The sequence below is a fragment of the Mus musculus genome, chromosome 10, assembly GCF_000001635.26.
Source record: "Mus musculus strain C57BL/6J chromosome 10, GRCm38.p6 C57BL/6J".
In the NCBI taxonomy this organism is placed as follows: domain Eukaryota; kingdom Metazoa; phylum Chordata; class Mammalia; order Rodentia; family Muridae; genus Mus; species Mus musculus.
The window spans coordinates 75,933,054-75,960,971 of record NC_000076.6 but is presented as its reverse complement, the minus strand read 5'-3'; the positions used below and the strand labels follow the sequence as shown (position 1 = coordinate 75,960,971).

The window sequence follows — 27,918 nt, the reverse complement described above, 5'->3', positions numbered from 1 at the left end:
AAACCGGAAAAAAAAAAACAGAAAAATCAAATCATAAATTGAAATAGAAGTGTATAACAGTGAATGTGTGCATGCAAATCCATTAGGAGTAATTATCTGGCTAAGCATCCATCACCTGTCTCAGCTCCACAGGTTCACTGGAGGTTTAAACCATAACTAAGTTATTAGTGAAGTTTTGTCTAGATAAGCCCAGTCAATATTTTATCTTCTGTCCTGGCACCTATAATAAATCATTAGTTCCCTTGTTATGACTTTTGGTTAATGGTTTTACAACCTCTTGGAATGTGCTCTGGGTAGGAGAAAGTCTGGTTACCATCTAACAGCAATTAACTGGTGACACTTGGGAGACTGACAGAGTTCTCATTGCAGCTTTGACTACCAGAAAAGGACCTGATAGCAGTCCTGTTATAAAAGAGCTTAATAGAGCCAGGCATGGTGGCACACGCCTTTAATCCCAGCACTCGGGAGGCAGAGGCAGGTGGATTTCTGAGTTCGAGGCCAGCCTGGTCTACAGAGTGAGTTCCAGGACAGCCAGGGCTACACAGAGAAACCCTGTCTCGGGAAAAAAAAAAAATCCCTGGAGGAACTGCAGAAGTTAGTGTCACTATCAGAGACTTGAAAGAAGCAGGAGTGTGGCTTCCCCCACTTCTCCTTAATTCCCCTATTTGACCTGTGAAGGAGTCAGGTCAGATGCAGAGAATCAGACATGCAACCAGGTAATAATTCCGACGGTGGTTGTGCCTGGTGTGGTTTCCTAACTGAGCAGATTAATACATCTCCCAGTAACTGTTATGCAGCTACTGATCTGGCAAATGCCTTTAACTCAATACCTATCCACAGGGACCACCAAAAACCAATTCACTTTCAGTTAATAAGGCCAGCGGTATACCTTCACGGTGTTGTATCAAGGGTAGAACAACTCTCCAGCCCCATGTTAGGAAGTAGTCCAAAGGGATCATGGTTGGCTGTTTCCTCTACATAATAGTATACTGATCCACTATATTGATGACATTATGCTGGCTGGACCAAGTGAGCGGGAGATAGCATCTGCTTTGGACTTGTAGGTGATGCATACATATGCCTCAGAGAATGGGAAATAAACCCAAGCAAAATCCTTTTTTCCCCAGGGCCATCCCAGCACAGGTGCAGGGTTGTACATGGTCGGAAATCTCTTCTGCTGAGGGGTTTGAGTCAGTCCTGGATAGAATCAGCTTCTAAAACTCTGATGGTTAATGCTGGTTGTCAACTCAGCTGGACCTGTGGGTGGGCTGGCTGGTTTTATGCCAGCTTGACACAAGCTAGAGTCATCAGAGAGGAGGGAGCCTCAGCTGAGAAGATGCCTTCATAAAATCAGGCTTTAGCCAAGCGTGTAGAGCATTTTCTTAATCAGTGATTGATGGGGGAGGGCCCGGCCCATTGTGAGTGGGGCCATCCCTGGGCTGGTGGTCCTGGGTTCTGTGAGAAAGCAGGCTGGGCAAGCCATGAGAAACAAGCCAGGAAGCAGCACCCCTCCATGGCCTCTGTATCAACTCCTGCCTCCAGGCTCCTGCCCTGTGTGAGTTCCTCTCCTGACTTCTCTCAGTGATGAACTACAATGTGGAAGCGTTAGCCTAATAATACACCCTTTCCTTCCCAAGTTGCTTTCGGTCATGGTGCTTCACCATAGTAGAAACCTTAAGACAACCTGGTTCTTCCTGCAAGAGATTTTCTCCATCAGATTATTAAAGCAGGAAGACCGTGGGTGTGGAAAGCATCCTCTGGTGGTAGCTCAGATAGAAGGACGTGGATGAAGGAAACCTTCACTGCCTGCCCGCCCTCACCTCCTCTGACAGGTACATCTATCATGTTGCCATAGCATTCCTTCACTAACGTTAGAAACAGCATCATCAGGATTCCAACATAGACTGGGGGCTGGGGAGATGGCTCAGCAGTTAAGACCACTGGCTGCTCTTCTAGAGATCTTGAGTTCAATTCCCAGCAACCACGTGGTGGCTCACAACCATCTATAATGGGATCTGATGCCCTCTTCTGTCATGAGGATATATATGCAATGTTTTAAAAATCATATACAAATGTGCACATACAACATGCACACATACAACATATTCATATACAATATATTGACATACAACATATATAAAATATACACCATATACAATATATGCATGTGCAACATATACAGCATATACATATACAACATATATATCATATACATGTGCAGCATAAACATCATATACATATAGAATATACAAACATGTGCCATATACACCATATACATATATACCATATACATATACAACATATGCAAATACAACACAATACATATACAACATATACAATATTTACATATATAACACATACATATACAACATGCATGGCATATACGTATACAACATATACAGCACATACATATACAACATACATATACCTATCAGCTTGTCCTTTTAGAGAACCTTAACAAATACAATAACCAAAACATTATTTATCATACAAACAATGATTCTACCTTCTACCTCACCCCCTTCCATCCAGCGCCAATTTATTCTGTAGTACCAGCTTAGGTACACGCGGTACCCGCTGCTCAGAGCACCTCACAGTCCATTTACCTGGAATAGGCATGGTCCACTTCAAATCCCACTTACATCGCCCTGCCTTTGAGAGATCTTTTCTGTGTTCTATATCCAACAAGCCCAGGTTTGGCTTTTATCTATGTTTGGCCTGAGCACCTCCCAATAGGTTTATTTCCTCTCCTATAAGGCACTGTAACTAGTTTAAATATGAACATTGGGCTGGTGGTAGTGGCGGCTCAGTGGGTCAGAGTGCTTGCTGCTAAAGCATGAGGTGCTGAGTTCAAACCTCAACACTTGCATCGAAAAACGGGTGTGGCTGCTGTGCATCTCTACCCCCTATTACTGTGGAGGGTAGAGACAGGAAGATTCCTAGGAGCTCAATTAGCTGCCAGCCTAGCTCCAGATTCAGTGTGAAACCCTGTTCCAAGGGAGTAAGGCAAAGAGAAACTGAGCAGGATGCTCAAGGTCCTTTTCTGGCCTGTGCACGAGCACAGGGATGCACACACCTGCACATTCCGTACTTTCACAGTGGCAGAGTTAAAAAAAGAATGCATATGGTTGTGAGCCACCATGTGGTTGCTGGGAATTGAACTCGGGACCTCTGGAATGACAGACAGTGCCCTTAACATCTGAGCCATCTCTCCAGCAACTTCAAACTATTTTGGATTTAAGACATTAAATCAAAACACTAAATGAGCTGACCCAGACATTTCCCCAAGCAGACAGTCACATACGAGCTTACTCACCAACCACCATGCTAGATTTTGGCCAGCCAGGAAGAAGTCTTTTACTGTCCCGCGACTGTGTGACAGTAAAGCCTGCAACAAGAATCCTCTGGTGGAATACAATCCATAGAGAAACTGGGCGTCGTATGCTGGCCTAACTATTGTGCAGCTAATTAAATACAAGCTAGATCTCTCAGGGTTAGTCCGTACAAGGGACTCCCCAGATACATCGGTAGAGAGAGGCAGCACACTGCAGGGTAATGTGTATAGTTTGATCATACAGAATAGACATGCATGGCTGAGTGTTTGCCCAAGCACTGAAAAAGAAGAGAAAAGACAGTCTCTGGTTATCACAGAAAGATGACATGGGTGAGGGGAGAAACATAACTCCTTCCTCAAGTCTTTATGTACATTGTGCTTGTTACGCTGCGATGGCTTGTATATGCTTGGCCCAGGGAGTGACACTGTTGGAGGGAGTGTGGCCTTGTTGGAGTGGGTGTGTCACTGTGGGTGTGGGCTTTAAGACCCTCATCCTAGCTGCCTGGAAGCCAGTATTCTGCTAGCCGCCTTCAGATGAAGATGTAGAACTCTCAGCTTCTCCTCCACCATGCCTGCCTGGATGTTGTCATGTTTCTTGATGATAATGGACTGAACATCTGAACCTGTAAGCCAGCCCCAATTAAACGTTATACTTCTGAGAGTTGCCTTGGCCATGGTGTGTGTTCACAGCAGTAAAACCCTAACTAAGGGGCTGGTGAGATGGCTCAGTGGGTAAGAGCACCCGACTGCTCTTCCAAAGGTCCGAAGTTCAAATCCCAGCAACCACATGGTGGCTCACAACCACCCGTAATGAGATCTGATGCCCTCTTCTGGTGCTGTCTGAAGACAGCTACAGTGTACTTACATATAATAAATAAATAAATAAATAAATAAATAAATAAATAAATAAATAAATCTTTTTTACAAAAATAAATAAATAAAAAAGATTTATTTATTAAAAAAAAAAAAACCCTAACTAAGACATACACTGAATGTTAAAGCATTTGGTAATTAACAACAGTGTACGATTGTTTTTATTTTAAAACAAACAAAAGCTGGGTATAAGCTGGGTGTTTTGGCGCACACCTTTGATCCCAGCACCCTGGAGGCAGAGGCAGGTGGATCTCTGTGAATTCAAGGCCAACCTGGTCTACAAAGTAAGTTCCAGGACAGCCAAGGCTGTTACATAGAGAAACCCTGTCTTGAAGAACTTTTTTCTTTTAATGCCGGTGTGGTAGTGCATTAACATTCTAACATTCAGGAGCAGAGGCAAGTGGACCTCTGTGAGTTTGAGGCCAACCTGGTCTACATAGTGAGTGTCAGCCAGAGCTACAGAGTGAGATCCTTTCTCAGAAATGTAAAGATGATATAAAGAGACCTGGAGAGATGGCTCAGAGATCAAGAGCACTGTCTGCTCTTCCAGAGGTCATGAGTTCAATTCCCAGCAGCCACACGGTGGCTCACAACCATCTGTAATGGGATCTGATGCCCTCTTCTGGTGTGCATCAGGAATATATGTAGGCAGAACACTATATAAAGAGTAAATAAATAAATCTTTTTTAAAAAGATAATATAAAGAAGGAGAGGGGGGGCTGGTGAGATGGCTCAGTGGGTAAGAGCACCCGACTGCTCTTCCAAAGGTCTGGAGTTCAAATCCCAGCAACCACATGGTGGCTCACAACCATCCGTAATGAGATCTGATGTCTTCTTCTGGTGTGTCTGAAGACAGCTACAGTGTACTTACAAATAAATAAATCTTAAAAAAAAAAAAAATTTAAAAAAAAAAAAAAAAGGAGAGGGATCGGGGCTGGCGAGATGGCTCAGTGGTTAAGAGTGCCGACTGCTCTTCCAAAGGTCCTGAGTTCAAATCCCAGCAACCACATGGTGGCTCACAACCATCCATAACGAAATCTGATGCCCTCTTCTGGAGTGTCTGATGACAGCTACAGTGTACTTACATATAATAAATAAATTTTTTTTAAAAAGGAGAGGGATCAAAATGTGCCAGCTATCATTCATCTTTTATGTCTCCAAGAATAGTAGGGGCAACAGGTTTGCTGGTTCTCAAAGCTTGGCCAGACACGGGCCTCAGCTAGGGCTGAGAGGGATGCAGGGAGAATTCCTTATAACAGTGCTGGAGGAAGAACCCCAGAATTGATGCTCAAATACTAGGAGTCCCTGCTAAGGCCACCTGGAAATATACTTCCCATGACTGAAGCCAGCGAAGGGAGATACTAAGTGCTATGGATGTGTGCGCTCAGGATCTCCCTTCCACTCAAGTCCGTCAGACGTCAGACAACTTTGTATCTGAGCTCCATCCTCCTCCTCCTCCTCCTCTTACTTAGCCTTTCAGGATCCCAGTTCAAGTCACAGTGGAGCCCTGCCTTGGCATGCGAGGAGAACTGGTTCCTAGACTCTCTTAGCTCAAGTCTCTTCTATAACTAAAAGTCTTATACTATTTGGATGTAACCACCAGACATCCTCTTGCGTGCTTTATAATGCCTCTGGATTTAGAAATTAGAAATTATAATGCTTAAGCGCTGGAAATGAAAGAAAATCTCAGACACTTTGAGCATGATCGGCTAGATCTGCAGATGGATAGAGCAGACAGAATGTTAGAGCAGCATTCTTGTGTCAATCAATCACAGGGGCTTTCAAAATACCATCCGGGTTTGGGGTTCTAGGGAGCAGGGCAAGCACGGGTGAGTTACTTGACTAGTATTTCGGGGCTGGGGGCGGGGTGGGTAGGTGGGACGGTTATAGGGCACAGGAAGGGGCAATGGTCTAGAATGGCTTGGTTAACAGATGTGGGAAGAGTGGGAGGGGCTAGGCAAAGGTGGGCAGGGTCATCCCTTCTGAAGCTCCATAATGGTCAGGCGGGCAGAGGCCAGGTCTCTGCAGGAAGTGGCCTACCCCAGCCCAGAGGTCACGTCATACCCACAGCCCGACGCACACGACCAGCAAGAGGTAGAACGTCATCACCAGTGTGTCTGTGGTGCTGTGGAGACTTAAGCCCAGGGTGCTCTGGTTCCAGGTGACGCCATGGTGGCTCTCCGCGGGGTCCATGGCAGCGTTTCCGACACAGGGAAGCACTCGCAGCCCGAACCCTAAACAACGGTTTTGTACCCGGTTCCTGCTCTGGTTCGCAAGGCATCCTGGGAAAAGCCACTGTGCGGCCGAGAGGCTCTGCCACCAAATTCTTCCCAGGTGCTAAAGACTACTTCCCACTGGTGGCGCACGCCTTTGATCCCAGCACTTGGGAGGCAGAGGCAAGCAGGCGGATTTCTGAGTTCGAGTCCAGCCTGGTCCACAGAGTAAGTTCCAGGACAGCCAGGGATACACAGAGAAGCCCTCGAAACAACAACGTCAACAACAAACCTGGGGCTGTGAGGCTGGTGAGATGGCTTAGCGGTTAAGAGCACTGACTGTTCTTCCGGAGGTCATGAGTTCAATAGGGAATGGAGGGAAAGAGAGAGACGGAGACATACCGGGTGTGCGGGAGGAGGTCAGGGGAGGGAAGGAGAGGGAGAGAGGGAGCCTTGCCTGGTCAGTCCCTATGCAGTCTCTCCATCATTAGCCACAAAGGATCATCCTTGGCTAAATTTTGGCGCAGGTGGGACTAATGTGGGACAACTGAAGAAGGGTCGTTAATGACGTCTTTATGAGCTATAGCGGATCATGGAGCAGATTTTGAAACCAGTAACATCTCTTCCGTCTTCATTTTCGGTTTATATTTGATCTTAGTGGATGTTCGCATTATTTTTAATTAAAATGTGATATCAAACTGGTATCTACCTCAATTCCATTTTTCTTTTGTTTTGTTTGTTTGTTTGTTGTTTTTGGCACTTAAACTGTGTGCCAAGGCGCTTCCTTTGCTTATCTCACCACAGCCACAGCTCTGGATGGCAGAGCTAACCTCAGGAGCCGTGCCATTTTATGCAAGTAAATTTTGTTTTGTTTTGTTTTGTTTTGTTTTGTTTTGTTTGAGACAGGGTTTCTCTGTGTAGCCCTGGCTGTCCTGGAACTCACTCTGTAGACCACACAGGACTCGAACTCAGTGATCTGCCTGCCTCTGCCTCCCAAGTGCTGGGATTAAAGGCATGCACCACCAACTCCCGGCTTACAATTCAACTTCTTAAATGATTTATTTTCTCTGTATGGGCTGGGCAGGGAAGAGCTTTCTCTTCTGCAGTCTCAACCCTGGATCTTGTTTCTTTTCTGGGATGGCAATCTTCTTTCTCCCTCTCCCGTGTTCCTTGTCCGGGAATTCTAGAAGTCCTGCCTCTGTCTCCCTGCCCAGCCTTTTGCCTCCGGCAACTGTATTTACCAATCAAAGCCAAGTAGGAGCAGGAGCCCTCAGCGTCTTATGTGTCGAGGTATGAATCCCCCTGTAATTTTGGGAGTCCAATTAACATAATACAAGCAACAAACCAATGAACAAAGACCAATGAAGGAATGCCCGAGTAACAGGAACACCCTTCTTGTATGTCCTTTTACACGGACTGCGAACCAAAGTTGTGACTTAGCTTTCAGACTAGTCCCTTCCTCAAAAGATCCAGATGTGAGGTGGGTCTTCCCCACTCAGATGATTCAATCAGGAATAATCCCTCATGGCTTGGGGTTTAGTTGATTCCAGATGTGGTCAAGCTGACAAGCAAGATTAGGCATCACGTGACGTACAAATGTATATAATACATACAATAACGGGCTATTTGTTAAGTAGAGGGTGGTAGATGTCAGCTGGGGACTGCAGTAGCAGTGCTGCTAGCTGACTGCAATAAATGGCAAAGATTTCTACCTGGATGGGAATAATCAGAATCGCTAGGACTGACTCTAAGTATGAGATGTGCTTCTCGACCATAGTGCTCCTCCCATACATGAAATGACTTGTCTCTTGAATTTTGGGTGAACATAGTCGTTTCTGTTGCAATATTTATGTGTGTGTGTGTGGGGGGGGTTATTGCTGTATGTACATCTGCACACCAGAAGACGGCACCAGACAGTTTCAAGCTGCCACGTGGGTGCTGGGAACTGAACTCAAGACCTTGGGAAGAGCAGTCAGTGCTCTTAACCCCCAATAAGTCTTTTCCATTTCTCCCTGTGCATGTACACACACACACACACACACACACACACACACACACACTCCGTCTTTCTCTTTCTCTTCCCCTCTGTCTCCTTCCCCCTGGTGACTTCTCAGGCCTCATTTGGTCCTTGGGACCAGTGAATCCACCTGAGAGCTGATTACCATTAAACCTGCCTTTGTATATTTTAATTTGGCTTAACTGGCTCATTTCACCATTGGAGAATAAGTAGCTTATCAAAAACATTTTCAAAAATCTCAGAAGCTGGGCAGTGGTGGCGCATGCCTTTAATCCCAGCACTTGGGAGGCAGAGGCAGGTGGATTTCTACCGAAGTGAGTTCCAGGACAGCCAGGACTACACAGAGAAACGCTGTCTCGAAAAAGAAAAAAAGAAAGAACATCTCAGGATTACCCTTGTAGTAGACCACACTGGAAGCAAAAAATCGTTGGTTGTAATTTTAAATTACAAATTAACTATTAAATTGGGAATTTTTAGTGCTGAGGGATTAATAGGATTGGGGTTGGATTTGATCGAAGTATGTGATATGCATTAGAGCCGCCAGGGGGAGATATTGCTCCAAAAGATAACTCCTAACCTCAGGAGTGAAATCACTCTGGACTAACGGAGGGAGACCTGTGGTACCTCTCCAAGTATTCAATCTTCCCTAGAAAGAATAGGCAAATTTAAAGAGAAAAACACCCTTGAGATGGGGGAGTTCAGTCCCTGTTTCTCTTCCCACATTCTAAGACACGGTCTGAAATTGCTTAGATCTCCCACATGGTGTCGCTGTCTACCCATAAATAAGCAAAAAAAAAAGTCACGCTTGCTTTTTTTTTTTTTTTTTTTTAAAGTTATTTATTTGGGTTTTGAGATAGGATCTCGTGGTTTAGCTTTGACTGTCGTGAAACTTGTTATATACACCAGTATAATCTCGAACTCACAAAGATCTGCCCATTGCCTCAGAGGCCAGTTGGCAATCCTGATTCAGGCTCCCAAGTGCTTAGGGTTCTCCGTGTCCTGCAAACGCTCTGAGTGGTCAGAGCATTTGACCATTTTTTAGTAACCCTGACTGAGAACGTGTAGCAGTGCCACACTTAATGAGTTTCGAGATGGTGAGTTGCTGGAGAGTAAGGGAGGGGTGAGACGACCACGGAGTTCTTTATCTGCCCCCCACCCCCACCCCACCCCACCACTCTGTTAAATGTTTCCAGACTGAAAATCCAAAGATCTGGAATCCCAAACCGCCCACCTCTCTCGGGAACTCATACCCCCCACCAAAGCCTAGCACAGGCAAACGCTAGGCTCAATCACGGTTTCTAAGCTGGATGAGAGGCCGCAGATCCGCGCACCGAGCTCCCCGCAGATCGTGCGCCAATTGGGGCACCCTCGCGGTGGTCCAACTGAGCCATAGGTAGATCTGGTGGTGGAGCGGGAAGGACCAGTGGAGAGGACGCAGGGGGGCATCTGGGCAGGGACAGGACCACCAGCTGGCCGGCGGGGCGGAGCCACATCCGACTCCCCCAGGGCCTGGAGCCCTGCTCCCCAGGTGTCCCCCACCCCCAGCACCACCCCAGCAAACTACCCTGCCCTTCCCCACCCGTGGGCACTTCCGGAACCACTCTAGGCCTCAGGAGGTCTCATCATCTCTGTGCTCCTGCTGCTGAGCCTGGCCGCTGGTGGCCTGGTGTCCCTAAAGCATGTTCTAGCACAGCGGAGCGGAGCCCGCGCTGGACGGAGCGCACAGGAAAATACTGAGGTTGGGAAAGGCGAGTCTAGAGCCTCCAATTACAGCTGAACCTTCCTTGAGGCTAGGCTCGAGATCCTTTATTCAAAGGTAATCCTGGCCAGACATGTCCCCCTCCCCCACCGCTCATATAGGACCACAATGAGGTGAAGGTGGATGAAAGCAAGAAGGGCGAGAAGAGTGTAAGCTAGACCCTTCTGGGACTCCGTAACCCCCAAACGCGGCATCTGGATGCTCATCTCCAGAAATGAGGTACTTCTTCAGAGCCCTGGCGAAGCAGCTGGATACGTCTGTTTTTATGCACGTTTTTTATGTGTGTCTCTTTGCTTTTTATATCCTGGGGGTTGAGCCCAGGGCCACTGTTTATACTTTTCAAATCCTCTTATCGCTGATCTGTGACACCCTCACCCCCACCCCTGCCAGCCCAGGAATTTTGTTTTGGTTTGAGACAAGGGCTTGCTATGTATCTATCCTTGGCTGGCTGGAACTCCCTCTGCAGACCAGCCTGTCCTTGAATTCACAGAGATCCACCTGCCTCTGTCTCTGTGAGTATTGGGATGAAAGGCTTGTGACACCACACTGGCTCAGGAATGTTTTAGAAAGCTCCAGTCCCACTCGGTTCTGCTTCTAACAGCAAAGTTTGCCCTCCAGTCAATTGTGGCACCCCTTGGCCCGTGACTGCTCAGGTGTGGTAACCCATCTGTGGGAAAGCTTCCCTCAGGGAATCAGTAGAACACACTGTTTCTGAGCAGGGAAGGATGCTGCATAATCTCTTACCTGCTTTCAATATCCTCATTTCTGCCCCTCACGGCCCTTCTGAGAACACCTGCCTCTAACCATCAAGATCTTTGGGAACCTGCCCGGAGACTTCAGAAAAGAGGCAGGGCTGCCCCTCCCCTCCCCATCAGCATGAACTCCATGGGGACCAGCCACCCAAGAACCATGAGCGTTGGACCACAATCAGCCATGCAGGACTTGGGGGCGGGGGTTCGGGGGAGGGTGGCAAGTGTTGGTTCCTGTTTCACTACCTTCAGGTCACTGGAAGGCCAGGAGGGAAGCTAAACCCCTAAGGGATAGGGACAAAGCTGGGCCACATTCCCTAAGGGTCTCAGGTGTTTCCTCTTTAGACAACAATCATCAAAATCCCAACCTCCACATCCTCCAATTTGACATTTATTTTATTTATTTGTTTACACAGGATCTCACAGTTCTCAGGACAGTGGTTGACCCGTCGAGTGTTATTAACTCATTTCACAGAGGAAGGAAAGAAAGCAAGACTTAAGAGAAAAAGAGGAGGCCCAAGGTCAGGGGGCAGACCTAGGAGACAGAAGATGTTCAACCCAGCCCTAGGGTTCAAAGGTGTGGGCGATGGAACAGAAGTAATCGGCATCATCCTCCGGGAGCACGGGGCTGATGGTGAGGATACAGGCGTTGTGGGCTGCATCCACGGTAGCTGAGAATCTGTCGGGGATGTCAGCGGGCCGATAGTGTTCCTCTTCTGCGTAATAGTAGAGAAGATGGGGAGCACTTCCTGGCTGCTGCTGGTACCACGACACCCCAATATCTCCAGCGGTGGCATGCTGGGAATTGATGGTGCAGCTGAGATGAGCGTCTTGGCCTGGGAAGACTGAGAACGCGTCAGGCTGGGTCAGAGTTGGCTGAAAGACTGAAAAAGACACAGACCCACTAAGGGCTAGCCTGGGCTCCTTCCTACCTTGCTACAAATATTTTATCAGACTGCAAAGATTCCCACTCCCAAATATTTTTCAGAGCCTAGTGCCCTGGATGGTTCTGTGAGACATAGTTTGCTCCATCTACCGTTCCGGTTTCCTCTGTGAATGGGGGCTTGTGAATAAGTGACCCCTAAATTAGCATTACTGTCCTGTCTCCAAGAATCCATGTTCAGTTGAGAGCCTAGTGTTCAAGTGTGACCTTCTAGGTCCCCCTAGTACCTACTACCCTCCTTCTCTCTACCCTTACCCCTCAATCTAATAACTCAACCTCAGCTACAAAGTAACTGCCCTCCAGACCTCTCAGAATGCTTAACTGTCATCCTTGACTTTCAAACTGCTGGCCACAGAGGATTGCCTTAAAGGATCTGTGGAGCAGGGGGCTGCCCATCTTTATTAGCCTCCTCTCTGAGAAACAAAGGCAAGAAGTTGCCCTCTCCTCAGAGACGCTGAAGGACCACAGTCTAAGCAGACCCACAAATTGGGAAGCTAAGGTCCACACGGAAAGTGGCTTTCCCCTAGTCCTGGACAGAGTTGCCTACAGCCGGCTCTCTGCTCTACCCCAATGCCTCTCCTAGGATCCACCCCCCTTACCCTGTTGATTCACTTCTTTGCATGAGTTTCCCTGAGCTGGTGCCAACCCCCACCTCGTTCCTGGATGTGCCGTACCTGCCACAAAGGTTCCTATCAGGAGCAGAGGCAGGCAACCAGGGCAGGCCATGGCCAGAAGCAGAAAGGCCGACCTAGAGTTCTGCAGTACTGTGCTCCGGATGCTTGTAGTACAGGGATGGGGAAGTCTCTGGACCACAATAGAGCATGCAAATCAGCCCACTGACTGAAGGACGACACATGTGTCTGGGGCCAGGGTCAGGCCCTATCTTCCAAATGTCCTGGCATCTCAGCCAGCAGGAGATCAGAGCCCTTCACATCCATTTGCAGGAAGTTGGCATTCCCCAGACAGCCTCTCATACCCTTTCCTAGTGTATATCTACCTGTAATGACTATTTCTGGTGGTCAACTGACTATATCTGAAATGAACTATGATCCAGAATTGGAGGGCACACCTGTGATTCAGATCTTGTGGCTGGAAGACACACATTTCTGACCTGGATTTGGCTCAGAGATCTTGAGGCCATAGTGGCCATGGAGAGCTTAGGCCCAGGCAAGGTAGTACACGCTGTTAATCCCAGGAGACTGAGGCAAGGAGACCTCTGCGTCAGCCTGGGACAAGCAAGTCCCAGATCCAGGCATGGTGGTACACATCTTTAATCTGGGCCACACCTTCTGCTGGAGGCCTCCATACGGACATTGGAAGAAGGAAGGCTCACTCTCTTCACCTGCTTGCACTTACTGGCCAGCACATCTGTTGGAGCCTACTTCAGGCTTCCAGCTTATACAGAAGGCCAGCTGAAATAGCTACCCTAGTGGGACTGAGCAACTACCAGGTCCATGGACTTCCCATCCACAGCTGACCATTGTTGGGTTAGTTGGACTACAGACTGTAAGTCGTTCCAATAAATTCCCTCAATATAGAGAGACATTCCATAAGTTTTGTGACTCTAAAGACTCCTGACTAATACACTACCCCTGGTATAGTCTGGGTCTAGAACAGCAGTTCTCAAACTGTGGGTCTGGACCTCTTTCAGGGTTGCGTGAAAGGGGTCGCTTTTGCCCAATACTATCAGAAAACAGTTCATAGCAGTAGCAAAATTACAGGTATGATGTAGTTATGATTTTATGGTTGGGGGTTCATGACAACATGAGGTGATACTAAAGGGTGGCTGCATTAGAAAGGTTGAGGATCACTGCTCTAGAATGTCCTCACAAAGACCCAAGTGTTGGGCTGGAGAGATGGCACAGTGGTTAAGAGCACTGACTGCTCTTCCAGAGGTCCTGAGTTCAATTCCCAGCAACCACATGGTGCCTTGCAACCATCTCTAATGGGCATCCGATGCTGTGACAGAGAGAAAAACACCCAAGTGTTTCCAGCTTGACGATGTTGGGGATATAGGCCCAGTGGGGGCATCTTTAGATCAATAAGACCACTCCCTTTAAGGTGTAGAAGGACCACAGATCTCTCTTGCTACCTGGCCTACCCTGACTTTGCCCCACATCATACTCTCCGTCACGATGCTGTTATGATGTGCTGCCTTGCCACTGGCCCAGAAGCAATGGTGCCATAGACTGACATCCCAAACCTATGAGGTAAAACTAACCTTCCCTCACTATAAGCTGGTCACCTCAGGTAGTTGTCCTAGTGATAGAAAACTGACCAACACAAGCTCCAACGGAACCATCATTCTGGGATCTGTCATAGTAGATTAATTTTGTTTGTGTAGAGATTTTACTCTAAGTAGAATGTGTGTATGTGTTGTTCATGTTTGCTTCTTTCATACAACATTAAGACCCATCCATGTGGGCTGGAAAGATGGCTCGGCGGTTAAGCGCACAGACTGTTCTTCTGGAGGTCATGAGTTCAAATCCCAGCAACCACATGGTGGCTCACAACCACCCTTAATGAGAAACAAAGTAAAAAACTGGGGTAAGTGGGGGCCAGAGCAAGAGAGAGAAGAGAAGGGAGGTGGGGCTAAGGGTGGGGGACACTGGCACAAGCTTTTTAATCCCAGTGAAGCAGGAGGCTCTCTGAGTTAGAGGCTAGCCTGAGCTACCTAATAAGTCTCAAGACAGTCAAGGCTATACAATGAGTCCCTGCCTCAAAACAATAACAAATCATCCATATGTGTGCAGAAATATAGAGTTCATTCTCATAGCTGTGTGTGATTTATCACACATGCATTGCAGTTATTATCTATCCCCCTTCTCTTCTTAGTTAAACACCCAGGATCTGCCTACTCTTCAACCAGGACTAGTGAAACTTCAAAAATTCCTCCTGCCTCTCACCTTGAGTGCTGGGATCAAACATGTGACCACCACGCCCGGCTCAAGCACATTCTTATTGGTGTCGAGTGAGTTTGGTTGGTTGGTTTTTGTTTTCTGACGACTTAATCTCAGGTGGAAGGAAGGGTCAGGCCACCTGAGACTGAGAACTGAGCAGGAAATGGCAACTCTCAGAGCCTGAAGCCCTCTGGTCCTCCGTGGCTTTCCTTCCAGAGTCTGGCTCTGGGTGTCACCGCCTTCACACTTAGAGCGGCTAGGTTGTGTTCCATTCTCACACAATACCCCATATGTGAATGAGCTCTGCAGATGCTGCTTGCTTCTACAGTACTGTTCTGAGTACTTGCTGCATACTGAGTCCCGAGATAGTCATTTAAGATGGGTACTGAGTCCCGAGATAGTCATTTAAGATGGGTACTGAGTACCGAGATAGTCATTTAAGATGGGCACTGTGGCTTCTTTACTTTCTGCTGGGTGCTGGCTGCTTGCTGTCGAAATGGGCAAATTCATGACACCCTGGAAAGTGGTGCTGGTCCTGGCTGGACGCTACTCGGGACACAAAGCCGTCATCATTAAGAACGTTGACAATGGCACCTTGGACCGCCCTTACAGCCATGCCCCGGTGGCTGGTATTGACCACTATCCCTGAAAAGTGACAGCTGCCATGGGAAAGAAGAAAATCGCCAAGCGATCCAAGATCAAGTCCTTTGTGAAAGTTTGTAACAACAACCACTCTGGATGTCCCCTTAGACAAGACTGTTGTCAACAAGGATGTGTTCAGGGACCCAGCACTGAAACAAGGCCAAGCGGGAGGCCAAGGTCAAGTTTGAGGAGTGAGTGATACAAGACAGGGAAGAACAAATGGTTTCTTCAGAACCTTTGCTTTTAGGTATATTTTTGTTTTCATCATTAAAAATTAAAAAAAAAAAAATGGGCACGGTGGTACCCACTTCTAATCTAAGCACTATCAGGCTGAAGCAAGAATGACACTGAAGAGCCGGGCGTGGTGGCGCACGCCTTTAATCCCAGCACTCGGGAGGCAGAGGCAGGTGGATTTCTGAGTTCAAGGCCAGCCTGGTCTACAAAGTGAGTTCCAGGACAGCTAGGGCTATACAGAGAAACCCTGTCTCGAAGAACCAAAAAAAAAAAAAAAAAAGAATGACACTGAAGGAGATGAGAGAAATAAACTGATGCTATAAAGGATTTACCAGGCTGGAGAGATGGCTCAGTGGTTAAGAGCACAGACTGCTCAGAGGTCCTGAGTTCAATTCCCACAACCATTTGTAAGGCAGTGTGTTTTATTTCTATATAAAATAAATAAATCTTTTTTTAAGATGTTGTAAAGGATTTATCAATAAACTTACTTTTAAAATAGCTACAAGAGCATGCATCTACCCAGTAGGTTAGAGAAGGCGACCCTGGCTGGTGTCCCCAGTTAAACCTTGTGTCTCTTATCAGGAAGAGCATAATTCTGCCAGCCAGGGACAATGACCTTAGTTACCAGCTGCCTAGGAAAAGCAGCTGTGGTCTGTCTCGTGATCACTCTAGCAACAATTTTACACTGGAATCTCTCCATTTGTCCAACAGCCAAACCTTAGAATTTCAGTCTCTGTAAAACGTGACAGTTGCTTAAAGTGTATGTTGGGGCCATGAAACTATATAAGTTAAGATGTCTTTCTGTTGGAGACTGGGCCCCTTTTGTACATTAGCTGGAACCAGTCCTGCTCTATTATTAAGGAGTTTTCCCTGCCACCCGCCTTTGACTTCCGAGTGGAGCAGTTTCCTCACTAGGGAGACAGACACATTAATTCTGTAACATCGTGACTCAAGACCATCTGGGCTCCATACAAAACTCTGCCTCAGTTAACGGTAACAACAAGAAAGGATTGTGAAAGCTGAAGTAATCAGAGTCACAAGCAACCCGCTGAGTCGCCATGTGGATTTCCCGGGTTTGTTTTGTTTTGTTTTGTTTTTCCAGATGGAAATAGCAAGGCTAACAAAAAAAGTGTTTATCTAGGGACAAAGTGGGTCAGTGGGGAGCTCTAGGGAGGAGCCAGACCCCTTCTTACCCATCCAGAGATGTGCCTGCAGAGAGACAGGAGAGGCGACCCTATGAAAAGGAAATTCCTATTGAGGAATCGAATAAAAAAAAAACAAGAAAGGAATAACCACAGAGGTGGACTCAAAAGGGGTGGGGTGGGTGGAGTTAAGCGTGAGAACATAGGACAGAAGAGTCTGGAAGGAGGAGGGGAAAGAGATGGGAAAATATAGGATGGTGAATGCAGGCCAGCATTGCTGATAGCTAAGGTTATTAGCTCAGTGGCAGAGCCCTTAGCATCTGTGAGTCCCTGGATACAAAAGAGTGTGTGTGTGTGTGTGTGTGTGTGTGTGTGTGTGTGTGTGTATGTGTGTGTGTGTGTATGTGTGTGTGTGTGTATGTGTGTGTGTGTGTGTGTGCACGTGTGTGTGTGTGTATGTGTGTGTGTGTGTGTGTTGGGGGTAGGGGAATAGCAGGGACACTAACTAGTATCGAGAAATAACAAGTAGGTACTTCTGGCCAGCTATAGATCTAGGAGGCCCAGGGCCAACCAAAGACAGAAAACAAGACAACGCAAACCAAGTATGCAACTGGGAAATACACAAGCACTTTCCTATAAAGGGTGAGCACACATTCACACCAGACGACCCTGCAGTTCTTCCTGTGACATTCCCAAGAAATGAAAACTGCTCCCACAAGCACGCAGAGACACGTAGACAGAAGTCTGTACTAACTTCATTCATCGTTTCCCCAAATTCTCAAACAGCAGCAAGTGAATGGGGTCACCAACCTCCTGAACTCCCAGACGACAGAGCACCCCCCAGCAATAAAAGGGAAGTGACTGCAGATACTCACAACCCGGAGCAGGTTTCATGAAGAAAGCATGTACCATGGGCCCTATGCTCTGAGCCCACTTATGGGACGCCATCGCAAAGACCAGCAGGAAGCAGCCGTGGATGCCAGGGAGGAGGGGCGACCATATGAACCTGAAGAACAGAAAGATTCTCTAAAGATGAAGGGGACTTGGGGGACTAAGATAACACTACAGGAGGGATCCGCATGCTGTGTGTGTGCAGTAGGTAGCAAACTGGGGGCTGTTCAAGGAAGGCTTGAAGCAAGAGGAAGTTTTCAAAGGTGAAACGGATTACATAAGGTGTTTTTGAAACGATAATCCTTGACTACAAGGATCGATAACAAGGGTGGCCCGAGTCCAAGACTAAACACACAGTTGCTGGGTGGATGGCTTCTCAAGAGCATTTCTGTAAGGTCGGGGTGGCCTTTGTGTGGCAGTCTTGTGGTTAGCTCTTGTCATTAGACACACATGTATAAAATCCCCACCAACAGCCACCCAGGTTAGTTAGGGTAGGAGGGTGGAGTCTAAAGTCTAAAGACTTTTCTTTCTTTCTTTCTTTCTTTCTTTCTTTCTTTCTTTCTTTCTTTCTTTCTTTCTTTCAAGATTAAGCCTGATATAGCAGTCTCCTGAGAGGCTCTGCCAGTGCCTGACAAATATAGAAGTGGATGCTCACAGTCATCCATTAGATGGAGCACAGGGTCCCCAATGAAGGAACTAGAGAAACTCCCCAAGGAGCTGAAGGGGTTTGCAGCCCCCTAGTAGGAACAACAGTGTGAACTAATCAGTACCCCTAGAGTTCCCTGGAACTAAACCACCAAACAAAGAGTACACAAAGAGGGACCCATGGCTACAGCTGCATACATAGCTGAGGAAGCAGCCGTGGATGCCAGGGAGGAGGGGTGACCATGTGAACCTGAAGAGCAGAAAGATTCTCTAAAGATGAAGGGGACTTGGGGGACTAAGATAACACTACAGGAGGGATCCGCATGCTGTATGTGTGCAGTAGGTAGCAAACTGGGGGCTGTTCAAGGAGGCTTGAAGCAAGAGGAAGTTTAGTCGGGCATCAATGGGAGGAGAGGCCCTAGGTCCTGTGAAGGTTCTATGCCCCAGTATAGGAGAATGCCAGGACTAAGAAGTGGGAGTGGGTGGGTTGGGGAGCAGGGGGAGGGGGAAAGGATAGGGGATTTTCAGAGGGGAAACTAGGAAAGGGGATAACATTTGAAATGTAAATTAAGAAAATATCTAATTTAAAAAATTATGTATTGTTATATAGAAGTACGCTGTAGCTGTCTTCAGACACACCAGAAGAGGGCGTCAGATCTCCTTACAGAAGGTTGTGAACCACCATGTGGTTGCTAGGATTTGAACTCAGGACCTTGGGAAGAGCAGTCAGTGCTCCTAACTGCTGATCCATCTCTCCAGCTCTCTCTTCCTTCCTTCCTTTCTTCCTTCCTTCCTTCTTTCCTTTCTTTTATATTTTATTTCTTTGGGTTTGTTGTTGTTTGTTTTTCAAGACAAGGTTTCTCTGTGTAGTCCTGGCTGTCCTTGAACTCCCTCTGTATTACACACTGGCCTTGAACGCACAATGTTCTGCCTGCCTTCGCCTCCTCCCACCCCCAAGTGCTGGGATTTAAGGCGTGCGCCCCTGTGGCCAGTTAAGGGTTATTTTTATTCTCACAATTTCTGAGAGTCACCAGTGGAAAAGGGATGATGGAAACGCTCTGTGCCCTGGATAAGGTCACTACAGATCTGTCAAAAGTAGAAAACAGCGCCAAGGAGATGGCTCAGTGGGTTAAGGAGCTTGTCTTTACTAAGGGTAGAAGGAGCTAACCCGCAGGCATGTGTACAAAGTCAAAATCACATACATAAAATAAGCAAGTGTAACTAACTGTTTCTGACTTAAAAACACTCCAAAGGGGAATGTAAATTCTACCTCTATAAACATGAATAATGAGAGAAGACAAAAAGAAACAAGAACAAAAGAAGATAATTGGAAGGCTAGGGGTGGGAGTGGGTTGGGGGAGGGTGGAACAAAAGTCACATGGGAAGAGGCCATTGTTAGTAGGGCCTTCAGTGATTGGCGAGGGCGCCCACATCCCTGCAGCCTACAAACTGTCTCTCCCTGGTAGGAAACACAGCCTCTGAAACAGTATCCAGGTATCCTAGTGACTTAGTTAGGTCTCTATTGCTGTGAACAGACACTATGACTGAGGCAACTCTTACTAAGGACAACATTTAATTGAGGCTGGCTTACAGGTTCAGAGGTTCAGCCCATTATCACCATAGCAGGAAGCATGGCAGCATCCAGGCAGGCATGGCACAGGAGAAGGAGCTAAAGAGTTCTACATCTTCATCCAAAGGAAGCCAGGAGCAAACTGTCTCTCACAGGGCTAGGAGGAGAGTCTCCAAAGCCCACCCTGACAGTGACACACTTCCTCCAACAAAGCCACGCTTCGCAATAGTGCCACTCCCTGGGCCAAGCATATTCATACCACCACACCTAGGGACTTCAGTCTGGAGCCCAGGCTATGGGTCTGACCAGAGCGTCACTTGAAGGTCCGCCCCGTAGGTCCAGTTACCAGGATACTGAGGATAAAAGCATTTCCTGCCTAGATGTCTTGGCAGCTCCCAGTGTCATGGAGACCACTGGAAGCTCAGGGAGCTGCTGGCACCCAGAAAGCAGCAGAAGAAAGAAGAGGCCAGTGGTCTTGGACTAGCTGAGCCAGTAGGTGAGCAGGGGCCAGACCAGAGAGCCAGGAGCCAAGCCTACCTAATGCAGCAAAACTCACATGCATGGTTCCTGGGTGGAGACTGGAAAAGGGGCAGCAGCAGGAGGTTCAAAGCTCCATGATATGTCTCCTTCCTTCTACAGGGATGTTTATCACTGTGATGTTTGGAGGTAAGCAGAGTTCCCGTCCCTAAACCGTACTTAGGAGCCATGCTCAGGAGTTCTATCTCCCTCTACCCTAGAGACCTAGGAAGGAGGGATACAGACTGGGACGGGGGATGGGTAGGTGAGAAAGCTGTTCTCAAGAGGAAAGAACAAGAAATAGGGCCAGAGTCTGGGGAGGACTTCAGTTGTGGTCCCCAACCTTCTACACAGCAGGAGATGGACGGAAGAGTCTGTAGTCTGAGAAGCATTTGCCAAGGGGACTGGGCCCGAAACTGAGTCTTAGCCCATAATCCCAGTGGTGTCTCTGGGTGTGGGAGTGGAGTTCTTTTAGTTGGAGGAGGCGGCTGTCACTTCTGCTGATTCATCTCCGCCCCTCCCTTAGCGGGTTGCCGGGAGCTGGTGAACCCCTGGTGCAACCTGCTGAACTTCACGGTGCATCTGAAACAGAAAGCTCGGGTTCCCCCAGGAGGTGAGAAGACCTGAAAGGACTGGGGGATGGGGTGGGGGGAGGGGAGGGTTTGGGGTCCCATGCCAGGATACTGCCTGTCCATGTCTTCCCAGGAACCATTGCCCTCCTGGCTGAAGATGGGCACTTGGTGAAGTTAGAAGAGGAGACCACTCAGGCCCCATCCATGGCCTGTTCCCTGATACAGGAACAAGTGACCTATGTCCTGGTACAGGTCATTAGTAAGTGGGGCCTAAGACCCCTTTGTATGTTACACTATAAGGGAGGGACAGCAGGGCACAGACCAACTAAGATCCTGTTTAGCCTCAGCTTTGGCTGGGCCCTGTCCCCAACCACCCCTACCCAGTGCTTGTCCTATCCCCCGGCCTGGGCCAGGAAACAGATACAGAATTAAAGGATATTATGGGGACCTGCAGATGGTCTAGGACCCTTTGTCCTCTCTGTACTCTGTAGAAGGGAAAGATGGGACCCCTACTCACTATGAGTCACTCCTGGACAACCTGGATGACCAGTATCCAGAGTTAGCAGGTGAGTATTAAGGTAAGTTTGGGTGGGGACACATCTGTGCACCTCCCAGTGACAGGATTTCCTGGGCCTTCCAGAGGAGCTGTGCTGCCTCTCTGGCTTTCCAACCACAAGCAATAGTCAGAGAAGACGCACGGGCATTCGACGTGGCCACCGGGAACAAGGTCCCCCACCTTCAAGGTCTCGAAGGGTGACCTCCCTATCATCTAGAAACCGCTAACTGGAGCCAGAGCCAGGTACAGAAAAGGTAGGGGAAAACTGAGTGGCAAGACTGGAAATCTGAAGCCTGCTTGGACTATAGAGTAAGTTCAAGGACAGCATGAGCAACTTAGTTGGTCCTATCTCTAAATACATACATACATTAATAAATAGATAGACAGACAGACAGACAGACAGATAGCCTGAGCAACTTAGTTGGTCCTATCTCTAAATACATGCATACATTAATAAATAGATAGATAGATAGATAGATAGATAGATAGATAGATAGATAGATAGATAGATAGATAAATAAAGATTTTGCCAGGCGGTGGTGGTACATGCCTTTAATCCCAGCACTTGGGAGACAGAGGCAGACGAATTTCTGAGTTCGAGGCCAGCCTGGTCTACAAAGTGAGTTCCAGGACAGCAGGGCTACACAGAGAAACCCTGTCTCGAAAAACCAAAAAAAAAAAAAGAAAGAAAGAAAGAAAGAAAGAAAGAAAGAAAGAAAGAAAGAAAGAAAGAAAGAAAGAAAGAGAAAAAGAAAAAGGTAGGGGAACCCAGGAAAATCCAAAAGGGATCTTTACTGACTTTCACACAGAGACACACCCAGGACTGTAACCAGAGATAAAACCCCACAGTATTGCTGGACTATCAGCATCCTAAAGGCACACATACTCTGCGTTTAGGAAGCTGGCCCACGTTTCTCCAGCCTAGCACACAGTAGGTGTTCAATGCATGTTGTTGACTGAACTCAGTGAACGTAGCGACTGTACGATGAAGCAATCTGAGCTGTGTCTTTTTTTTTTTTTTTTCTGAGCTGTGGTCTTAAGGGCCTGCTTCCATTCCAGCAGGTTCTATGAGCCGGTACACCACAGCCAAGCTGGACTTGAATCCAAGGGGACTGGCCCTGACCTCTGCTTTATGATCAACTGCAAACAGACAGCAATCCAGCAGGACTCCTCTTCCAGGATCTGGCGGTTACTAAGAAGTTACATCAGCAAGAAGGGAAAGGTCACAGACAGGATGTGAGAGTTGCCCCCCCCCCACTCCCCGAGCGCTTGAGATCCCCACCCCACCCCATTTGAGTGCAGAAAAAAGAACTCAAGGACAAAATAAGAAGAGAAAAGACACAGATGTTCCTGTGGGCAGAGACAATAGGCTCCTCTTGAGGTTTTAGGTCCCAGGGGACCACTTGCAAATACCTCTCCAGTCTCCCTGCTTAGGAGTGTCCTTGACTATCCACAATGCAGACAGATAGGAGTTCCTCCCATCCCAGAGGTTCAAGGACAGCTCAGGGTTCTATAACAAGATCCCCAACTCCCACATCCTCTCTCCCACCTCCGCAAAGATGAGGCATAGCACATTAACAAGATAGCTGTTCCCCTATCTCCCCTGATCCTGCCCCCCCCCCCCCCCCCCCGCCAGCCAACAGGGCAGTAAATGGGCACACAGCAGGCTGTGGTCTAAAGTAAACTTTTTAATTGAATAATTATGTCTCCTGTTAGTCTGCGGGGTGAGAACGATCCTTCCTTACTCCCAGTCACATGGAACCTCTCCTTTCCATCAAGCTGTCGGTGAGGGGTTAGGCGATGAGCAGGCCCACAGCCTCTTCAGGGCAGGGAGCTCAGACCTGTGGAGGGAACCACAGCACAAAGCGCTGATCAGCCGATCAGCTCGCCAGCCTGCCAGCCCGCGCAGGTACCGAAGGGTCCACCCCTCCACCCCCACATGCACCAAAATGACTGCTCACCGTGATTGTATTTGCACTGTTTGAGGGCCTCGCTGAAGCCCTCACACAGGGTTAGGTCGCTCTGAGTGGTGGAGCAGTCCAGGAACTGCTTGATCTCATAGGAGCAGGGCCCCATCTGCAGGGGGTGAGAGGCAGGCCGGGCAGGGGCCTGGGGAAGAGCACAAGAGGCAACTGTCAGCTCAAAAGTGGTACCCACAAGTAAGTGCCAAAGCTGGAGGCTTCCTGTCTCTCCCGACTCCCTAGCCCTAGCTAGGGATGTTTCAAGTATAGTTTAAGGCAGGTTGAGTGACCCAGGGCTAGACTACCCCAAGTTACAACACTTTCCTGGCTCGTGCCACACGGATTCTCCTGACCTAGGACTCAAACACTGCTAACTAGCATTTGGATTGGGCTCAAGATTGGTGGGGAGTGGCAGCACCCTTGTGGGGCACAGGTCACCAGGGAACAGATACTATGAAGACAGGCTGGGCTTTGGTGAGAATGAGGGCTTTGGGAAATACTGCATCTCTTCCCCGCTCCGCTAGGGTTAGGCGTCCTTGGACAAGTCTTTGTACCCATCTTGAGAGGTCTCCCTCTTAAAAGATCTAGTGGGGGCTGGCGAGATGGCTCAGTGGTTAAGAGCACCGACTGCTCTGAAGGTCCTGAGTTCAAATCCCAGCAACCACATGGTGTCTCACAACCGTCTGTAATGAGATCTGATGCCCTCTTCTAGGGTGTCTGAAGACAGCTACAGTTAAATTACATATAATAAATAAATAAATATATCTTTAAAAAAATAGATCTAGTGCATGTCAGTCTCCGACAGTCAGATATTTTGCCTTCAAATGAGGGCTGGGCGAGCTTTCCAGCGAGTGACAGTAGATTTAACGACCATGAGGGTTAGGACCCTCAAAATCCTGGGTCTGAGGCAACTCTGAATACATTGGGCCACTCCTCATTGGACTCTTAAGCAGCTCCTTATGCAACCATGTGTGAATCCTGCCTCCGTTTCTTGAGTCCTCCCGCTCACCTGCTGGACGGCAGGCTGGGCAGGCTCTGAATTTCCCCCACTGAAGGCACTGGTCAGGGCGCTACCCATGACATGCCCTACAGCTGAGCCCACGGCTACGCCTGCGGCGGTGGATGCCATCTGAGCCATAAGACCCGGCTGGCCGGGAGCGGCAGGTGCCGGGGCGGCCGCTGAGGGTGGTGGGTGCGCAGGAGGCGGGGCTGGGCGGCTGCAGGAAGCAAGAGGAGAGAAACAAGGTTAATGCTCCGGGAATAAACCCCTCTACTCCAGGGTCCAGTGGGACCCTCGTTTAGACTCACGCTTCTGCGTCCCCGTCCTCCCACCCCACCCCCCAGCCAACATGGCGCAGCAGACTCCAAGGTCATTCTGCGGACGCCCTTGGGAGAGCACCCACGTTTCCCTCACCCGACCCCACGGGGTCCCTGTCGCTCTCTCTCTCACCTGACCGGCCTGGCAGCCGCACTGCGGCTTCCCCGAGGCATGACTGCGGTGGGATCAAGTTGGAGCTGAGTAAGAAGCGTGGACCGTAGCAGCCGCTCGCTCAGTGCCGGGCAACTAACACGGCAGCGTCCTTAGAGTCAGGTGAAATGGGCGGGATCTGGGGCGGGGCCTCTGATCCACGCCCTCCAAATGGGAGGGGCCAAAGCTCGCCCTTCCATTAACCTCCTGGATTTAGGGCTCCGGAGCTATCCCAGTGCAGGGCGGAGCTACGCGAGTCCTGGGGACACCGGTCAGCTTTGGAAAGCCCAAGGCTTAGTTAGGCACGGGGCAGCGAGGGCAGGTCTTTCTGTCAGAACTCAAGCAATGCAATAGGGGTTTGCCACGAGCCCAGGAGGAAAGAAAGAGACACATAGACCGCCAGCGGAGAAGCGAATGGAGACTGCAGGCCAGGTTGTGTTCTCTGAGACCCATCACAAGACAGAGTTTGAAAATAACCATCCCAGGATCACCAAAGGCCCTTCCCTGTCCTCTGGAACTCGGTTTTCACAGACTTTTCCTCAGAGACCTTGGCTGGGATCATGCCATAACCTCTGGAGAGAGAAAAAAAAAAAAAAGGTTAAAAGAGCACACACCTGTAACCCCAGAACTTGGGGGGGGGGCAGGTATAGGTAGGTGCATCTTGTGTGTTCGAGGCCAGCCTGGTCTACAGACTGAGTTCCAGGGCTACACAGAACTGTCTCCCACAAAACAAAACAAAATAAAACAAATAATAATAACCTTTGGCCAGAGTAGAAAGGGCACAGGGGGCCTTGAGTTCTTTCTCCTCTTCTTTCAGTGTTTATTTTACTGTGACAACAGAGATCACTTGGCACAAACAATTCAAATGCCTCAGCAACAGGGGTCAAAACTATTCAGGACCATGCATTGCCCATTCAGGTGTCCCAAACCTGGTTTCTTTAAGCAGCCTCTGTAGCAGGCCTCTTTCATTAAGACTTCAGCTTTCCTCCCAAGTGGAATCACCACCCATCTGCAGGATAGACTTTTTGGTGAGGTGAGTAGGTAAAAGACAAGCCACTCTTTCCTTTAAAAAAATGCCAGACTCAGGCTAGAGAGGTGGCTTAACTGTTAAGAGCACTGACTGGGGCTGGAGAGAGATGGTTCAGTGGTTATGAGAGCTGTCTGCTCTTCCAGAGGTCCTGAGTTCAATTCCCAGCAACTACATGGTGGCTCACAACTGTCTATAATGAGATCTGATGCCCTCTTCTAGTGTGTCTGAAGGCAGCGACAATGTACCCACATACACGAAATAAATAAATACATCTTTTAAAAAAGGGGGGGCAGGGGGCTGGCGAGATGGCTCAGTGGTTAAGAGTGCCGACTGCTCTTCTGAAGGTCCCGAGTTCAAATCCCAGCAACCACATGGTGGCTCACAACCATCCATAACGAAATCTGATGCCCTCTTCTTGAGTGTCTGAAGACAGCTACAGTGTACTTACATATAATAAATAAATAAATCTTTTAAAAAAATGTGCTGTTGTAGAAAATTAAAAAAAAAAAGGGGGGGGCAGGCTTGAGCAGACCCCACTGGCTTATCTATTTGGCCTCTGCTTACCTTGTATCCAGTAGGCAAGTGGTAACATTCTTCCAGCTTCAACCCCTTCTGTGGGCCTCCGTGGCTAGCCCACCTTCCAGATCCTCTACTAAGTGTGGTAATGTGGGGTAATGGGGCAGGTTGGGGGGTAAGGGGGTGGGAAGTGGAGGGTGGGGGGGGTGGGGGGTCTGGCTGATAAGCTGCAAGTTCCTCAGAAAATAGTCGTGCATCCCTGGCAACACTGAAGGCTGTTTAGGTTGCACAAATAAATGTTTTAGGGTTTGGGGGTTCTTTTGTTGAGACAGGATCTTCATATAGCCTGGCTCACTCTGTAGAGCAGGTTGGTCTCAAACCCACAGAAATCCACTTGCTTCTGTCTCCCAAATGTCAGGATTAAAGGCATGCATCCAATGAAGAGTTTATTTTTAAAATGCTATGCATGGTGGTGCATGCCTTTAATAGAGGCAGATCTCTGAGTTCAAGGCCAGCCTACTCTACAGAGTCCCAGGATTGCCAGGGCTACACAGAGAAACCCACTCTTGGGGGTGGAGGGTAGGACTATGAATGCCTCATCCATTTTATGATTCTTTGACCAACACTGCTGAGATGAGTCTGAACCAGACCTGGAAATTCTAGCTATGATGATACATGCTTGCAGTCCTATCAGTCAGAATAGGCAAAGACAGGAATCTTGAGTTGGAGGCCTGCCTGGGCTACATGTACACATACTAGACTCTGTCAAAAAAAAGAGAGAGAGAGAGAGAGAGAGAGAGAGAGAGAGAGAGAGAGAGAGACTCTGTCATAAAAAAAAGAAAAGAGGGGTGGGTGGGAAGGGAGGAAGGACGACGGGAAGGAATGGCAGCCTTTAAAAGGTGAGGCTTTTTAAAAGATTGCAGATGGCCAAGTAAAACTTACCACTCTCTGCCCCTACTTTGCAGCAGCTCAGGGCCCCACTGGCCCACCAGAATTCAGAAGAGAGCTGAAGGCCTGGTGGAAGAGGCCTGCAGTGCCTTGTAGAGCCATTGTCATCCAAGAGGGAACACTGCACAGTTGGACACTCGCTGCAGAGATTAGAGTAGTTGAACTGTTTTCAGCACGTAGACCTCCCTCTCAGATGTGATTCTGTCCCTGTCTCAGATGGCTGAGCCTGACTGGTCAGGAAAAGCCTGTTGGCTAGTGTGCCCCCCGGCCAGGGAACAACCTGAGATTCCAGTGTCCAACTCAAACATCCCTGACCCTTTCCTCCCAGCCAACTGACCCAGTTGCCTGCTAGTAGAGAAAAAATCTGGTCCCTCCCTCCAAGATCCTCGCTGACTGCCTCTGGTCTGAAATTGTTAAGTGTGCGCATTTGCATCAGCCA

General features: G+C 48.4%; 4 protein-coding genes, 1 long non-coding RNA gene and 1 pseudogene across 32 annotated transcripts in view; 3 read left to right on the top strand and 3 right to left on the bottom strand.

Annotated features, from left to right (window-relative positions):
* Nucleotides 1–6,476, bottom strand: part of Gm5134 (predicted gene 5134) — a 55,096-nt gene extending 48,620 nt beyond the window's left edge. For 10 of the 13 annotated variants that reach the window (XR_001779540.2, XR_871715.3, XR_380409.4 and 7 more), the window contains exons 1-2: nucleotides 6,272–6,476; nucleotides 3,317–3,388 (exon numbers count right to left, since the gene is read on the bottom strand). Coding sequence is in view for 10 of the 13 variants with exons in the window: in XM_017314010.2 (XP_017169499.1) it covers nucleotides 3,317–3,388; nucleotides 6,272–6,400 (201 nt within the window). In the remaining 3 variants the exon portion in view is untranslated. The remainder of the gene's footprint in view (nucleotides 1–3,316; nucleotides 3,389–6,271) is intronic. The other 3 variants (XM_017314011.2, XM_017314013.2, NM_198635.3) reach the window with 2 other exon arrangements.
* Nucleotides 6,413–7,122, top strand: Gm40698. Its single transcript, XR_871837.3, has 2 exons — nucleotides 6,413–6,729; nucleotides 6,948–7,122. It is a non-coding gene; the product is annotated as a predicted gene, 40698 (long non-coding RNA).
* A 4,192-nt stretch (nucleotides 7,123–11,314) lies between these two features.
* Nucleotides 11,315–17,948, bottom strand: Vpreb3 (pre-B lymphocyte gene 3). Of its 4 annotated transcripts, none has more exons than NM_009514.5 (2): nucleotides 12,563–12,672; nucleotides 11,315–11,829 (listed from the first exon to the last, which is right to left on the bottom strand). In NM_009514.5, exons 1-2 carry the CDS (start codon nucleotides 12,612–12,614, stop codon nucleotides 11,510–11,512), a joined length of 372 nt encoding a protein of 123 aa, NP_033540.1. In that variant the 5' UTR covers nucleotides 12,615–12,672; the 3' UTR covers nucleotides 11,315–11,509. The 4 variants fall into 4 exon arrangements, with proteins under 4 accessions (NP_033540.1, NP_001345461.1, XP_030100932.1 ...); NM_001358532.1 differs by having other exon boundaries at nucleotides 11,315–11,790; XM_030245072.1 differs by lacking the exon at nucleotides 12,563–12,672 and adding an exon at nucleotides 17,682–17,948 and having other exon boundaries at nucleotides 11,324–11,829.
* Gm16221 lies at nucleotides 14,495–15,804 on the top strand (annotated as a pseudogene).
* Nucleotides 17,949–20,299: 2,351 nt separating the features above from the next.
* Nucleotides 20,300–23,253, top strand: Gm867 (predicted gene 867). 13 transcript variants are annotated; one of them, NR_153332.1, is made up of 7 exons: nucleotides 20,300–20,408; nucleotides 20,552–20,578; nucleotides 20,955–21,041; nucleotides 21,134–21,252; nucleotides 21,492–21,566; nucleotides 21,641–21,810; nucleotides 22,616–23,249. NR_153332.1 is itself a non-coding variant. In NM_001277132.1 (7 exons), exons 2-6 carry the CDS (start codon nucleotides 20,554–20,556, stop codon nucleotides 21,781–21,783), a joined length of 456 nt encoding a protein of 151 aa, NP_001264061.1. In that variant the 5' UTR covers nucleotides 20,300–20,408; nucleotides 20,552–20,553; the 3' UTR covers nucleotides 21,784–21,810; nucleotides 22,616–23,249. The 13 variants fall into 13 exon arrangements, 12 of the variants coding, with proteins under 12 accessions (NP_001264061.1, XP_006513868.1, XP_030101009.1 ...); NM_001277132.1 differs by having other exon boundaries at nucleotides 21,134–21,259; XM_006513800.4 differs by lacking the exon at nucleotides 20,300–20,408 and having other exon boundaries at nucleotides 20,495–20,578; nucleotides 21,134–21,259; nucleotides 21,641–21,799; nucleotides 22,619–22,705.
* Chchd10 (coiled-coil-helix-coiled-coil-helix domain containing 10) lies at nucleotides 23,222–27,842 on the bottom strand. Its single transcript, NM_175329.4, has 5 exons — nucleotides 27,474–27,842; nucleotides 24,968–25,557; nucleotides 24,527–24,734; nucleotides 23,518–23,665; nucleotides 23,222–23,397 (listed from the first exon to the last, which is right to left on the bottom strand). Exons 2-5 carry the CDS (start codon nucleotides 25,006–25,008, stop codon nucleotides 23,378–23,380), a joined length of 417 nt encoding a protein of 138 aa, NP_780538.2. The 5' UTR covers nucleotides 25,009–25,557; nucleotides 27,474–27,842; the 3' UTR covers nucleotides 23,222–23,377.
* Nucleotides 27,843–27,918: the final 76 nt, after the last annotated feature.

Bases quoted from the DNA above. Each gene is read 5' to 3' on its own strand.
- Chchd10 (NM_175329.4), bottom strand. From the start codon at position 25,008: ATGCCTCGGGGAAGCCGCAGTGCGGCTGCCAGGCCGGTCAG. The intron at 23,666-24,526 runs GTGAGCGGGAGG...GCTCTTCCCCAG, and splicing joins CCCAGCCTGCCGTCCAGCAG to GCCCCTGCCCGGCCTGCCTC. The intron at 23,398-23,517 runs GTGAGCAGTCAT...TTCCCTCCACAG, and splicing joins ACAGTGCAAATACAATCACG to GTCTGAGCTCCCTGCCCTGA.
- Vpreb3 (XM_030245072.1), bottom strand. From the start codon at position 17,754: ATGGCGTCCCATAAGTGGGCTCAGAGCATAGGGCCCATGGTACATGCT. The intron at 11,830-17,681 runs GTGAGTATCTGC...TGTCTTTTTCAG, and splicing joins CATGAAACCTGCTCCGGGTT to TCTTTCAGCCAACTCTGACC.
- Gm867 (XM_030245148.1), top strand. From the start codon at position 20,473: ATGGTTCCTGGGTGGAGACTGGAAAAGGGGCAGCAGCAGGAGGTTCAA. The intron at 20,579-20,954 runs GTAAGCAGAGTT...CCCCTCCCTTAG, and splicing joins TATCACTGTGATGTTTGGAG to CGGGTTGCCGGGAGCTGGTG. The intron at 21,042-21,133 runs GTGAGAAGACCT...ATGTCTTCCCAG, and splicing joins AGCTCGGGTTCCCCCAGGAG to GAACCATTGCCCTCCTGGCT.